General features: G+C 29.7%; 1 protein-coding gene across 3 annotated transcripts; it reads right to left on the bottom strand.

The window, feature by feature from the left end:
* Positions 1-446: 446 nt before the first annotated feature.
* LOC105839457 (cGMP-dependent 3',5'-cyclic phosphodiesterase) lies at positions 447-10305 on the bottom strand. Of its 3 annotated transcripts, XM_036293610.1 has the most exons (13): positions 9843-10305; positions 7475-7591; positions 6346-6593; positions 6177-6286; positions 5582-5721; positions 5312-5498; positions 5021-5202; positions 4581-4765; positions 3737-4001; positions 2847-2855; positions 2478-2765; positions 1217-1362; positions 447-1139 (listed from the first exon to the last, which is right to left on the bottom strand). In XM_036293610.1, the coding sequence occupies exons 1-13, from the start codon at positions 9942-9944 to the stop codon at positions 908-910; spliced, it is 2211 nt and encodes a 736-aa protein (XP_036149503.1). In that variant the 5' UTR covers positions 9945-10305; the 3' UTR covers positions 447-907. The 3 variants fall into 3 exon arrangements, with proteins under 3 accessions (XP_036149503.1, XP_036149505.1, XP_036149504.1); XM_036293611.1 differs by lacking the exon at positions 2847-2855 and having other exon boundaries at positions 908-1139; positions 9843-10304; XM_036293612.1 differs by lacking the exons at positions 2478-2765; positions 2847-2855.
* Between the last annotated feature and the right edge of the window lie 3298 nt (positions 10306-13603).

Consider the following 13603-nt stretch of genomic DNA (forward strand, 5'->3'; position numbering starts at 1 on the left):
GATTCTTTAATTCGTGCATATCAAACAAAAATAATTTAATAGATATTTGTATTAATGTAGTTAAAGTAAATAATTACCACACATAAAAATCAGAACTTTATGGCCTGTATTCAGAACGCGCTAATATTTTTGTTAACGCGTTCTGAATATGGACCTATATATTATAGGATCTCTTTTAATCGCTCATTTCAAATATTTTGTAAATGATGCGTATACATAAACTTATTATCATGTAAAATATTTTACATAAAAATTGATGTATTGTCTGTGCGAAGAGAACAAATAATAATAATCAGTTTAAAATTACATGAAAATTACTATTTTTTGTAATGGAATATTTTTTTTATTATATGTATTAATATACAATATATAGATTATATATATAAAATAAATTATATAGATTATTTGTGAATTACAATTACATGTATATGCACTGATATGAATAATTTTTTTGTACAATTACACATCAATAAACTGAGAATTATGAAATAAATTTTTTTAATTCATCATACAATTATATTGTATCAATGTTGTGTAATGTGCAGCACAAATTATTTAAATTGGCAGTGCACAATGTACATCTAATAATCATTTGGTCTTTCTCAGAATTATTTAAATGCGTATTATTTACATCTATTTTTCTCATTAAATATAATAAGCTCATTGCTTTTAAAATCACATTTTGATTTTCTCGCGATTGCTTAAATTCAAATATACCTTCATAAAAATAAATTAACCTATAAAATCGAATTTTTCTACAATAAAGTGCAGTTGCTAAAGATTTATCATTACATTATTATGAATGGAACTATTCTTACAGTTTGATTATAGGAGCTTTTATGGAAATTCCAAATTGAACTTTGCTTGTTCTTAAATGTTATTTTACGATGTATTTTACGAGTGAGATTCACTCTCCACTTCCTGTGTACTCATCAGGATTTTTCATAGAACATTCATGTCTTTGAGCAAATATTTTAAGTACCTCATCTTCAAAGTTAGAATCAAGCAAAATATCTATTCCTTTTGTTCCATTCGTCGAATACTTTTGAAATACGGTCTTAGCTGCTTCCCATAGTGAGCAATTATGTTGCAGCATATAAACTAGCGGCAGTGCAGATGGAAACAATAACGACAAATTACTGAAAAAAAGTATATAACAGAAAATAAAAACAAGGTAAAACAAGGTTCAAATGAACAAGTTATTTAATATACTCACGTAAAGACAGGAATAACCAAATTAGTAATGAATTGTATTTGGAGATCGGGAATCGACGCACGTTCCCTGTCCATCATTTCAACTGGCGCATTGCCCATGCTTTTCTCCAGATCTCCTTGCGAAAAGAATTCATCAAATATTTGTTCCTGATACAGAAAATTTAAAAATTTACTTGTGACTATTAATCCTCCGCAAATTAAAGGATTTTGAATTAATCGGTAGATGGAAGGGATAAAGAGCTCGCTCCCCTTCCTAAAAAAGTTAATAGTGAATATTTACATTACTTTGCATATACTTTGTTAAAATTAATGGATCATTTCTTGCTATTTTTAGTCTTTATTTCAATGTGTAATTTAAATAAAAAATTATTTTTATTATAATAAATATAAACATTTAAAACAAACACATAGCCAAAACGAAATCATACATATTTTACGCGAGCAATCGCAAGATATATTTTACAGATTTCTAAAAACGAAACCGACGAGATCAAAAAAGTAACGAGAAAAATACAACAAAGTTTTAACTAATAACTGAAAACATTTAAATCGATCTTGCAGTTTTAGAACTTGATATAGATTCGTGCGTTTTAATAAAGTAGAAAAGAAAGAAAAACTTATATTGCTGTACTTTATGTCGTTAAGCAATTTGCAAGGAGTAAATTTACAAAAAATATTTATCATGTTTATATCATAATATTGCGTACAACTCATATGAAAATATATTCGTATAACATATCCGCGCATTCTAATATGTTAGAAAATAGAAATCTTGATAACCCTGATTCTTAAAATAAAATACTAATTTTTTGCATAAAATAATCTTTCATTTTTCTATTACTTTCTTTTTCTATTTTTTATAAAATTACAGATTTTTAGATTATCAAAGAATTATATTTTTTAAGGTAATCATTATTATTTCTTTTTTATAAGTACTAACCTTAGACTTTTAAATTAAAAAGAATTTTTATAAAAAAAAAAATATTGTGAATTTTATTGCAATTTTGACGATTCTTCCTGAAATTCAGACATAAAAATAAAGTAAAAAAGTTTCAGATCATACATAACTGTATAAACTATATAAAATTTCTTAGTTGTAGTACTGAAAGTCAATTTTTTTTCAGATTTTTTAGAATTAAAAAATTCTTTAACAAAACACCTAATAACCTCCTTACTTTGATTAGTAATAAAATGAAAAACAAAGTAATTTACGGAAAGTCAATGGACTTAGAAATTAAACATTAAACCTGAGCGAAATTTACCGCTGTTTTCTTTGAAACTTTCCAATCTTTGGTTTGATCACTAAGATCACAACATGTCATAAGCATTTCGAGTAACAGCTTCCGTTGTTTCAAATCATCTTTGTTGTAACCATTACGAATCATTTCTTCCTGGTTCTTTATGCTGCGAAAGTGAGAAGCTAAATCAGTCGCAAGTATATTGGTCCTCAATAAGTCCAAAGCTTCGCTGTACTCATTACTGTCCAAACTTTCAAATATATTGCAGCCATCGGTGTTTAAAATACACATTGTTTGTGCAAGATGATGTCTCTGTGTTAAAAAAAAAGAAAAATAGATGTGCTCAACTGAATAAAATATTAACTCTTTGATCTACAAAAGAATATAAATTACCTGTATGTACTGTAAGAGCCATCGCAATTGTTAGTGCATAAAATTGTTATATTAAAGAAAGTAGAATATACATAAATAAAAAATACATCAACTTTAATTCAAATAAATTAATAATTACTGAAACCAAATATAAAATAATTTCAATTTCTTTTACTATTTTATTTTTATTTTATTTACTTTATTTTTTAAACATCTAAACCTGATCGAATAGATTAATTTTTATTATTTGTATAATATTTAATAGATTATTATTAATTTATTATTAATTTTAGAATATTTAATAGATTATTAACTTATTAATTTATTATTATTAATTTTAATACATTGAAGAGAACAAATCAAGACTATAACATTCATGCATTTTTTATTTTACTAGACATTACAGACGCGCGCTTCGCGCGCGCTATTTGGCTTTTTATTTTTTACTTTTTAAAAATAAATTATAACAATAATTGTATAGATAGATAACCATCTATACAAATTTGACAGCTGTCAAAATTCAATCACAATGACAGCTACTTTCGCAACACGAAGGTTGGGTTCGGAGAGCACGCTTTTGGCACTGTGAGCGTGCTCTAGCTTTCTTCGACATTCACTGAGCAACAAGGGTAGAATGATACTTTTAAGACTAATAGCGTCTCCCCGAACCCAGCCAAAATAAACACAACGAGAGAATCAATCAACATCGCGAGAAAGAGGCAACAATCATTTCGAGATTTGCAATTATCGATATAACTTGCACTTTTTAGAAAAGGGTTTGAACATAATATTTTTACGTTATAATGACTGTGGCAACTCTCACAAGCAATTTATATTTTTTGTTTATTTATTTTTATTAATATTATTTTTCAATAAAATTCTTTATTGAACGTAACAACGTTCTATCTCACCTCCATAACGGATCCCTCTGAACTATAAAGACTTGCTAGTACGGTGCCGCACTGAGTTTGAAATGAATTATTAGTTCCTCTGTGGTCTATATCATGACATAAACACGATACAAAGAACACCAAAGCCTGTAAGGGTGTCATGTAATTTTCCTCAATAAGTTGCATATTTTTTATCAACAGATATGCAAAGTGTGCCACGGAAAATGCATGTGTCCAATTGTGATAAGGTGCGTCTCTGTAGCCCTTTTTGACATACAGTATAAATCTAAAGAACGTGTTATATTACAAAACATTTCGTGAATCATGTTATTTCGTATTTTCTCCAAAATAAATTAATACTTTTTAAAATTAAAATCAATTAAAGTTAATAATTTATAAAATTAATTTAGTTACGTTATAAATTTTATAAAATTTTTACAAAAATAATTACATAAACAAAAACTCAGATTGTATTAAATTAAGTTAAATTAAAAGTTAATTTTAAAAAGCATTTTTTATATTAAATTAGAACGTTTAATGTTTTTAATCAAATTATTCTAAATAACAAAACAATCACAATAGATTATTAAATAATTTTAATATATTTTACACTCACATTTATTATTATATAAAATAACAAATTCTTTACAAGGAAATGTATTCTTTCTTTTACAACTTTTTTACATAAATCAAATTTTAATTTAAATTAAAAAATTAATAAGTTAAAGTTTAATGTATTTTTAAAATAATTAGAAAGTTGAAGAAAAGAAATTAATTAAATTAAAAGTTATTAATGTTTTAACTTTATTATTTAATTTTTAACTTATTAATATTAATTACTACTCTGATTTTCTTATATCAATACCTTGCAAGCGTAGACATTTTGATTTTCCAATGCTTCAAGAAATTTAAGTCTATAAACATTTTAATGGTATAACAAGGTATATGTTTATAAGGTACATTTCTCGGACTAAAATGGAATTTGTTGAAATCTTTAATATTATGATCATCCCTGCAATTCAACAATGCCTGCACAGCAGATTCTTCCACCTATATAAGTAAATTCTCATAATCTATTAATTAATTATAAAATACAGCTTTGGCTAAAAGTATTAGGCACTTATATTTTTTAAATATTTTTAACTGAAAGAAAATTTGAACAAAAAATTAAAATAAATAATTCTTTTGTTTCAAAAAAACTCTTTGAACAATATTATTCAAAAATCATTTCAGATAAACAAAAAAAATGTTGATGCCTAATTTTTTTAACCAAAGCTTTATATTCTTTATCTAACAGATATTTAACTTCATGTGATACATCATTATTTCATTACTGAGCTTATTTCGAGCTTGAGCATCTTGCATTTTTTTATAAACGATACTATGCATTATTGATATGCCGCAATAGATGCTGAATGCTGTTGCAATTTGTTCGTCAAAGGCATCAAAATATAATCCGTTTATTTTATTGCACAATTGAGCCACTCCTAAAACACGAGCATAACTATAATGCTCTATAACACTTATTAAATTATTATAAGTAATTTTAATTTCAATATTAACATGGTACGTATGTTTAACGCGTATTTAATTTACCAACAATGCCTTTCTCGTCCTGTATCGGAAAGCACAAAATATTTCTTGTTTTAAATCCTGTTGCTTCATCTATCCCGCGATAAAAGAGGGGATGATTATAAGCGTCTCGAATATTAAGTAATTTACCAGTAGTTGCAACATGACCGGCTATACCTTGTCCAATAGGTATTCTCATCTCGCTTATAGACTAGAAACGTTTAAAAAGGACATGAAGTTATTTATAAAGTATTGATGTGTTTGCACGTAAAGTTCACTGTGTAAGTTACTTACTTCTCCCGTGGAAATGCCATCGAACACTTTGGCGACCAAATCTTGTTCATCAGGATCCAAAAGGAATAAAGAACATCTCTCCGCGTTTGTCAGTTTTCTGGCTTCCGCCATAATCTCGCGCAGGAGATCAGAAAAATCTCCTAAATAAAAGACAATTATACTTGATATTCCAGTTAGAATTAGAGATGTACGAATCCAGATTTTCTGACGAACCAAATTTTATTTCTGTGTGTTCGAAACCAGATTAATAAAATTTTATCTGAATCTAATTAAAACATACTTAAGTCGAATCGTTGAAATGTAACTTTTATTTAACAACATAAATAATATTAAGTTGAATTTTAATATATAAATAATAAAATTTTCTATATAAGAAAATTAATATTAATTATATTTATTATATAATATAAAATTATTTTAAATTTAATTTTACAAAAACTGCCAATATATGTAATTCATACTCAAGTCTTTTACAAGTCTTTCAAAACTTTCAAATTGTTCAGACTTTAATCGTAGAAAATCAAATCTTACTTTATTCGATTCAATTCTATTCGAATAAGTTCGCATTTTTTATTTAGAATTAATTGTCGAATACCTAAATATGTGAAAAGCTTCCTAGAAACGGCTAATAAATCTTGACATTGTTGCTTCACACGTGTTTCTTCATAGCAACGTAACGAACTGAGCAAGTATCCGAGGCAAAACCTACGGTATTTTGTTCAATGTATATTCGTTCATGTAATTAGAATATTTCAGTTAGTTACCTAAAGCATTCTTGAACTATCTCTGTACAAGTATTTCTAGCTTCATCTCCATCTACATAATCTACCAGGCACACAAGCAAAACCGTGTAATGCTTGAAAGGATGTTGTATCGGGATTGTCAACAAAGATTGTGGCGTTGCGTTCGTTATTCTATTAATGTATCTCAATAATTCATTATCGAGCTTCGCAACGCTCAGGGCTAATGATGTTTTATTTATCACAGCCTCGTATAAAACATTGTTTGATATCTACAAAACATAAATTTTTGTCATTCACATTCAGAAAATCCATTAGACAAAAACGAACATTAGACAAAAATATTAGACAAAAATCAAAATTAAAGATTTAAAATCAATTAAAAAATATGCATCAAGATCTGAAATATAAATCTAGGATTTATCTTAGCGAGAATTTTTATCATGATAAATCGCCTGCAAGCGATCGATCACACACTTTTACAATTATGAGAAAAAATTTTATCTGTAATCTTATTACAAGTAATAATAAAAATAGACAGTTTCGATAAATTTAATAACCAATCGCGTTAACCGATAACACAACGAAGTGTGATACATAACAAATATCTAAATATTTTTAAATATAATATATAAATATTGAATTTTATAAGATGTCCATTTCTACCGATATTAATTTTAATATCGGTTTAACTTATTCTTTATGTTTTTTAAAAAAATTATCTTTTCTTAAAAAATAAAAAAGTAAGTTAAACCGAGACTAAAACTCATTAACTGTTAGAACAAATAAATATTTAAAAAATAAATATTTTTTCGTTCATTGCTAGTCCTATATGATTGCACAATTAAAATTATCAAGCAATCCATAAGCGTTATTTTCTCTTATCTCATTTTATTTTACAGAAAATCTTTGCAATAAAAATACAAAAAATTAAAAAAATTACATTTTAGACTTAAAATGCAATCATAAACTAAAAAAATAATATCGCAAATTAAATTTGATAATTATTTTAGCATGTAATAAACTGAAAAGTGTATTTAATAATTAATACTGAAATATTATTAAACACCAAGGTTCGCTCTAACTAAAAAATACTTCTGATTTTTTGTGTTATAGACATATATCAATCTACGCAACTCATTATTGTACTTACAAGAAATCGGAATTCTCTATCCAAAATTTCTTCACCTATCACATGGATAACCATTTCTTCAGATTCTACTAGTACAGATATGAGAAAAACTAGCTTTGCATTTGTCACATCTTGTACCTACAAAATACGTTAAAAGAAAAAGCTATGAGAAGTTGGGAATAAAAAACCAAAAAATAACTAATGTTTGTTGTTGATAGATTAACTTTAATCTCAATTTAGTTTTTTTAAACTAATTCCTTTTTTTGTTAATTTGTTTTTTAATATAAAAAGATAAAGCTTAAATTAAACCGAGATTAAAGTTTATCTATTGGTAGAAAATTGGTAGAAAAGCTACTAGCAAATAAAAACTAACGTATATTAAACTGAGATTAAGTTAACCTATTTTGATAAAAATTAGCTTAAGAATTAATAAAATAAGAATTAATAAAAAAAGATAAAAAGCAATTTAAATCAAGATTAAAATTAATTGATATTTAGTAAAATAAACATTAATTTATTTATATCAATGTAGATTAATTTTAATCTGAATTTACTTCCTATATTCTTGTGTGTGTGGGGGAGAGGGCGTGCGTGTGCACGCGCGGTGTGTGTGTGTGTGTGTGTGTGTGTATTTTATTATTTCAAATTTAAGCTATTAAAATTTTACTACTACAAAAAAAATATTCAATTTGTAATGCTATCTTCCTTATTAAATTTGTAAATAATTTTACACAAAACACAATTTTACATAAAAATTAAGAATAAACAAACAATTAAATAACTTTTATTAAACTAATAAGAGATTTATATATATTATTATTACATAAAGAGTGTTTCAGATATTAATGGACAAACTTTTTAAGAATGCATTCTCTTTACTGTACAGATTAAAAAAACCATGTCTAGATCTATTTTCTTTTTATGGTACAAATACTTTATTTACAACAAACTCTGATAAAAACATTTCATTAAAAAAATTGTTGAAAATAATTTTCTTTTGTATCAATGTATGCTTCACATCAACATTTCTTACATTGTCAAAGACATTCAAAAATTTCTGGAATATTTCGTATTCCTGGAATATTTTGTCAAAGCAATAATACATTTTCAGAATAACAATTTCCACAATAACAACAGAATGTAGTAAAAAATAATTTATCTCGAGATGTTTCCATAAATAAAAATCTAAGGGATTAAAAACAGGGAGCGTTAATCATGCAATTGGTTTGTTTGTTATTCTATCAATCAATATAATTATTAGTAAAGTTTTTTCATAAAGAAAAAATTTCTAATTTAGAAAAAGAGTGTTTTCAATTTTATGTTTATATGACTTTTCATTATAGAAAACAGACTTCTTATAGAAAACAGAATACGCTCTTCAAATTTGTCCACTTATTTCTGAAATGCCTTGTATATAAATTTGTGATACTATTTTGACTGGTATTCATATAATCAACTCTTATTTTAAGATTTTCAAATAATACCTTAAGGCAAAGAAAGATCCTAATACGACTCTGTGATTAGTTAATGATATCTTAAGATAGTATACTTAAGGCAATCTTAAATATAAGACTCGATTATGAATACCAGCTTATGGATATCAATCATGCGTCCCTAAGCCTTTCATCAATAGCTATGTTCTAATACAAATCCATAGTTCATATTACATGTACTATAAAATTTTGTTACCAGCAATAAATTTTGGAACACTGTCTAAAAGTCAATATTCGTAATCAATTCTCATTTTAAGATTGTCTTAAGTAATTTTAAAATCCTAATATGACTCTGTGATCTTAATTGTAAGACTCAATTCTGAATATTAGCCTAATACACTTCTATGAGTGATTAATGACAATTTAAGACAATAAGATTCGAGTATAATACTATCCTATAGCTCGTTTCCACTAATATAGATTAACTTTAATCTCAATTTAATTTACTTAGATCCAGTTCTCTATAATTTAATTTAACCAAAGTTTAATTAACGTAAATCAACCTTAATTTGTTTAAAAATATTTGTTTTATATAAAACAAATTCATCTATTAAACATGGTTAAACTCTGGTTACAGTAAATTGTAAAACTAAATCTTAATTGTTATCTTATTCTAGTTCTACAAATTAAGAAAAGATAAAATGTAAGTTAAACCGAGATTAAAGTTAATCTACATTAATATAATAGAAATGGACATAAGTCAGCCAGTGTTCTGCCATTTAAGCTCGATCTAGCAGACGATCATTCGATCACTCGAATGACATTACACACCACATTAATCGACCGGCACGAAAATTCACGGTGTATCGATCATTTGAGGATCATTAATCGCACTGCGTCATCTTCGAGGACAGCAAAATTCATACTTTATATACGTTCTGTGGATTCATACGTACGTATTTGTTCAATCGCCGCTGTACTTCTATGTACGGTAGGTCACACAGTTGTTCGACCAGCGCGAGGATTCGCGCCGGTTCGGAGATTGGATTCGAACTCATCTCGATGTCGATGTCGATGTCGATCCCGATCCCGATCCCGAATCGAATCTTCCTCACCCTCCTCTCCCGTAGATCATTTCAAGGTGAAACGCGACATGCTAAAGACACCGTCACGAAGCGATCCATCGGCGACATCGATCGCCTCTTCACGATCTTCCGCGCGGGTTGACATCAAACACACTCAATGAATAAACTTCGTTAGAATACGGAGATTCCGTCTCGTGTAACTAAACCACAGCCTATGAGGAGGGAATTCAATAAGAATGAGAACCGCCGAACACCGTGTCACTTGTCATTACTGATCATCGCAGACGGGCGAGAATTGCGCGCGATTGTATCGCAACCTTTTATTTTGCTATAAATAATTCCAGTACGTTCAAAAGTTGATTGCTTTCTGATCAGCGAGTTAGATCGTCAGTGTTTTTTGGAATGTGAGTCTTAAAAACGAGACAAATGCTGATGTATTTCGGAACGTATTAAATTTTGATGAAATTTTAATGAATGACTTTTATATTTTACTGAAGATTATTTTTTTACATTAAAAAACAGATGACAGTTTAATGAGAATTTAATTATTCTCATAAAATAAAAACTTAAAAATTATTACATATATGTAATTTTTACATTTTTATTTTATTTTATGAGAATTTCATTATATATAATGCATTGTTGATAAATTTCTAAAAACGACAGAAGGGAACTTTCCTATGAAAACTGGACAAGTTTTTATCCACTCCAATTATGTTCTCTCGCTGAACAGTAATATAAAATAATGTTTTTAAAATTGGTCTGATTGTTTTGTTATTTAGAATAATTTAATTTTTTTAATTGCAATATTTTAATTTAACATAAATAATATATGTCTTTCAAAATTAATTTTTAATTTAATTTAATCTTAATGCAACTTTTAATTAAATTAGTTATTTGTTTATGCAACTTTTAACGTAACTTATGTAACTTAATTTTAAAAAAACGTCAATCTTTAATTTAGTTTTAAAAAATATATTAACTTTCTTAAACCTGCTGGCAAAATATTATAAGAGAATTTTATGAAATGTATTACCAGGGGCTCGATTCTTGAATTCATTCGCAAGAGAAACGTATTCGCAAATTCTGTTCTTACAGAAAAGTTGGAAATTTATTGACTATCGTATGGCTATTAACCAATAAACTTACAACTTTCTGTTAGAGCGAGTATTTGCGTATACGTTTCTCTTGCGAATGACTTCAAGAATCGGGCCCCAGAAAGAAACCTGGGCCCCGATTCTTGAATTCATTCGCAAGAGAAACGTATTCGCAAATTCTGTTCTTACAGAAAAGTTGAAAATTTATTGGCTATCGTATGGCTTTCAACCAATAAACTTGCAACTTTTCTGTTAGAGCGGGTATTTGCGCATACGTTTTCTTGCGAATGAATTCAAGAATCGAGCCCCTGAGAGCGGTCATCGCGTCGTTTTAGGTATTTTCATCCATCAGCGCCTCTATGTGCACAAAATGTGCACATTGTACTATGATAGTCAAAAATCTATAAACCCCGTAGGTAATGTGCATAATTTTTTAGGTCTTTTCTATGCTATGTCCACGTTTATTTGGTTCTGTTTCATGCTATATCCGTAAAGGTGCCTTTTCATGCTGATGACGCACACTCATTTTCAGCGTCAAAAGACATCACGTGACTACAAATAAAGATACTCATTCGTCATTTTTAGTCACGTGATGTCTTTTGACGCTGAAAATGAGCGTCAAGCGTCAGCGTGAAGAGGCACCTTAAATTTTACAATTATATGCACCCAGCAAACACAAAGTTACATGTAACGTGCCTGTTAGTTATAATTTCCCACTCAACAATGTAATTGTAATATAACACGTGTGTTATATTACAATTACATTGTTGAGTGGGAAATTATAACTAACAGGCACGTTACATGTAACTTTGTGTTTGCTGGGTGCATATAATTGTAAAATTTAAGGTGCCTCTTCACGCTGACGCTTGACGCTCATTTTCAGCGTCAAAAGACATCGTCAAAAGACAATAATATAACACGTGTGTTATATTACAATTACATTGTTGAGTGAGAAATTATAACTAACAGGCACATTACATGTAACTTTGTGTTTGCTGGGCATTCATATTTTAAATCTGTTTTACGCAAATGTGCATAATCGTGTTCTATAAATGTGCAATACCACATATACATGATATAAATTCAAATAATTGATTTGATAAAAATTCACTCACCGATTGCTGTGTCGCTGCTCCTGCTGCTGCTGCTACTGCTACTGCTCTATGGATGCCGCTTTCTGCTGACATCATCCTGTTATTCTTGAACCGCACATTAATAACGATCGCCCGATACTTTATTCGGCACTCCCGATATTACGGGTAATATATCACACACGAGTAAAACGTAAACCGCGCGCGAGAATTAATTTCACTTGGCGCGACATTTGGCGTTACATTTGAAAAAATACGTGAAAAGTACGGCTCGTCTGATTGGCGGCGAATCAAAAAAGAAAATATGACAGAAAAGTGGTATGATGCGTGACGTCACGAAACGAAACCCGAATAGTAAAGTTTCATTATTGGCACGATCGACATTCTACCGAACGGATTGCGTACACTCCTCCAGCGAATACGCGCACACGAAAACTTTGCCCGGAACGAAAATCAACATGGCACGAAAGTGGCGTGACGTCACGTAACTTCGTGGAAACGCAGGCCGAGAAAAGCGGTGAGAAAACCGTTTGAATGAAAATTACGCGTCGAGATACAACGAACAGAGACAAATTCGTTTCGAGAATTTTCTATATTTCGTATGCTCGCACGACGACTAGTAGCACTTCACTTAATTGGCACTCGCGATATTCTACCGAACGTATCCTCTTCGAGCAAACACTTGGCTCGAATACACGCGAACACTTCAAGGCCATCACACAATGCCAGGCGCAACAGACAAATAGGCAGTAGGAATAGAAAATAAAGAAAGAGAGAAAGAGAAAAGAAGATCCTTTCTTTCTTTCTCTCTTTCATTATTTCGTGTTTCTATTGCCTGTTGCCTGGCATTGTGTTCAGGGGCTCGATTCTTGAATTTATTCGCAAATTCTGTTCTTACAGAAAAGTTAGAAATTTATTGGCTATCGTATGGCTATTAACCAATAAACTTACAACTTTCTGTAAGAACAGAATTTGCGAATACGTTTCTCTTGCAAATGAATTCAAGAATCGAGCCCCTGGTCCTTACTCGAAACCGAAGGCAAACGCACGATGTCGCGATTTACAAATGACTACGACCTCTGTTACGTACGATCTCACATGGCTCGCGTGTCGTCTGTTAGCGCGACGGCACTCTAAACACAACATCGTACCTGCACAATACCGCACAAGTTGAATTCTGAACACGCGAGACACGCACGGAGTCAACAGAACGTCTGACCGGCGCTGGAGTGGCGTACGTGACTACTGCGCGGAGCAACATGGCGGCAGCGGCGTATGCAGACGCGCAGGCGCGACTCAACAAATCGGTCGCCTAGCAACGCCGAGTGATACCGACTAGCGCCGAGTACCGCCGAGTTTGCCTGCCAGTAGTCACGTACGCCATGTTGCTCCGCGCTCCAGCGTCGGTCAGAGGTTCTGTCGACTCCGTGCGTGTCTCGCGTAT

This window comes from Monomorium pharaonis, chromosome 11, assembly GCF_013373865.1.
Source record: "Monomorium pharaonis isolate MP-MQ-018 chromosome 11, ASM1337386v2, whole genome shotgun sequence".
Lineage (NCBI taxonomy): Eukaryota > Metazoa > Arthropoda > Insecta > Hymenoptera > Formicidae > Monomorium > Monomorium pharaonis.

What these genes read in the sequence shown, in the direction of transcription:
- LOC105839457 (XM_036293610.1), bottom strand. Translation starts at nt 9,944, where the DNA reads ATGAGTTCGAATCCAATCTCCGAACCGGCGCGAATCCTCGCGCTGGTC. An exon ending in AGCGGCGATTGAACAAATAC is followed by an intron (nt 7,592 to 9,842) that starts GTACGTATGAAT and finishes CGTATTTTGTAG; the next exon opens with GTACAAGATGTGACAAATGC. An exon ending in TTGGTTATTCCTGTCTTTAC is followed by an intron (nt 1,140 to 1,216) that starts GTGAGTATATTA and finishes ACTTTTTTTCAG; the next exon opens with TAATTTGTCGTTATTGTTTC.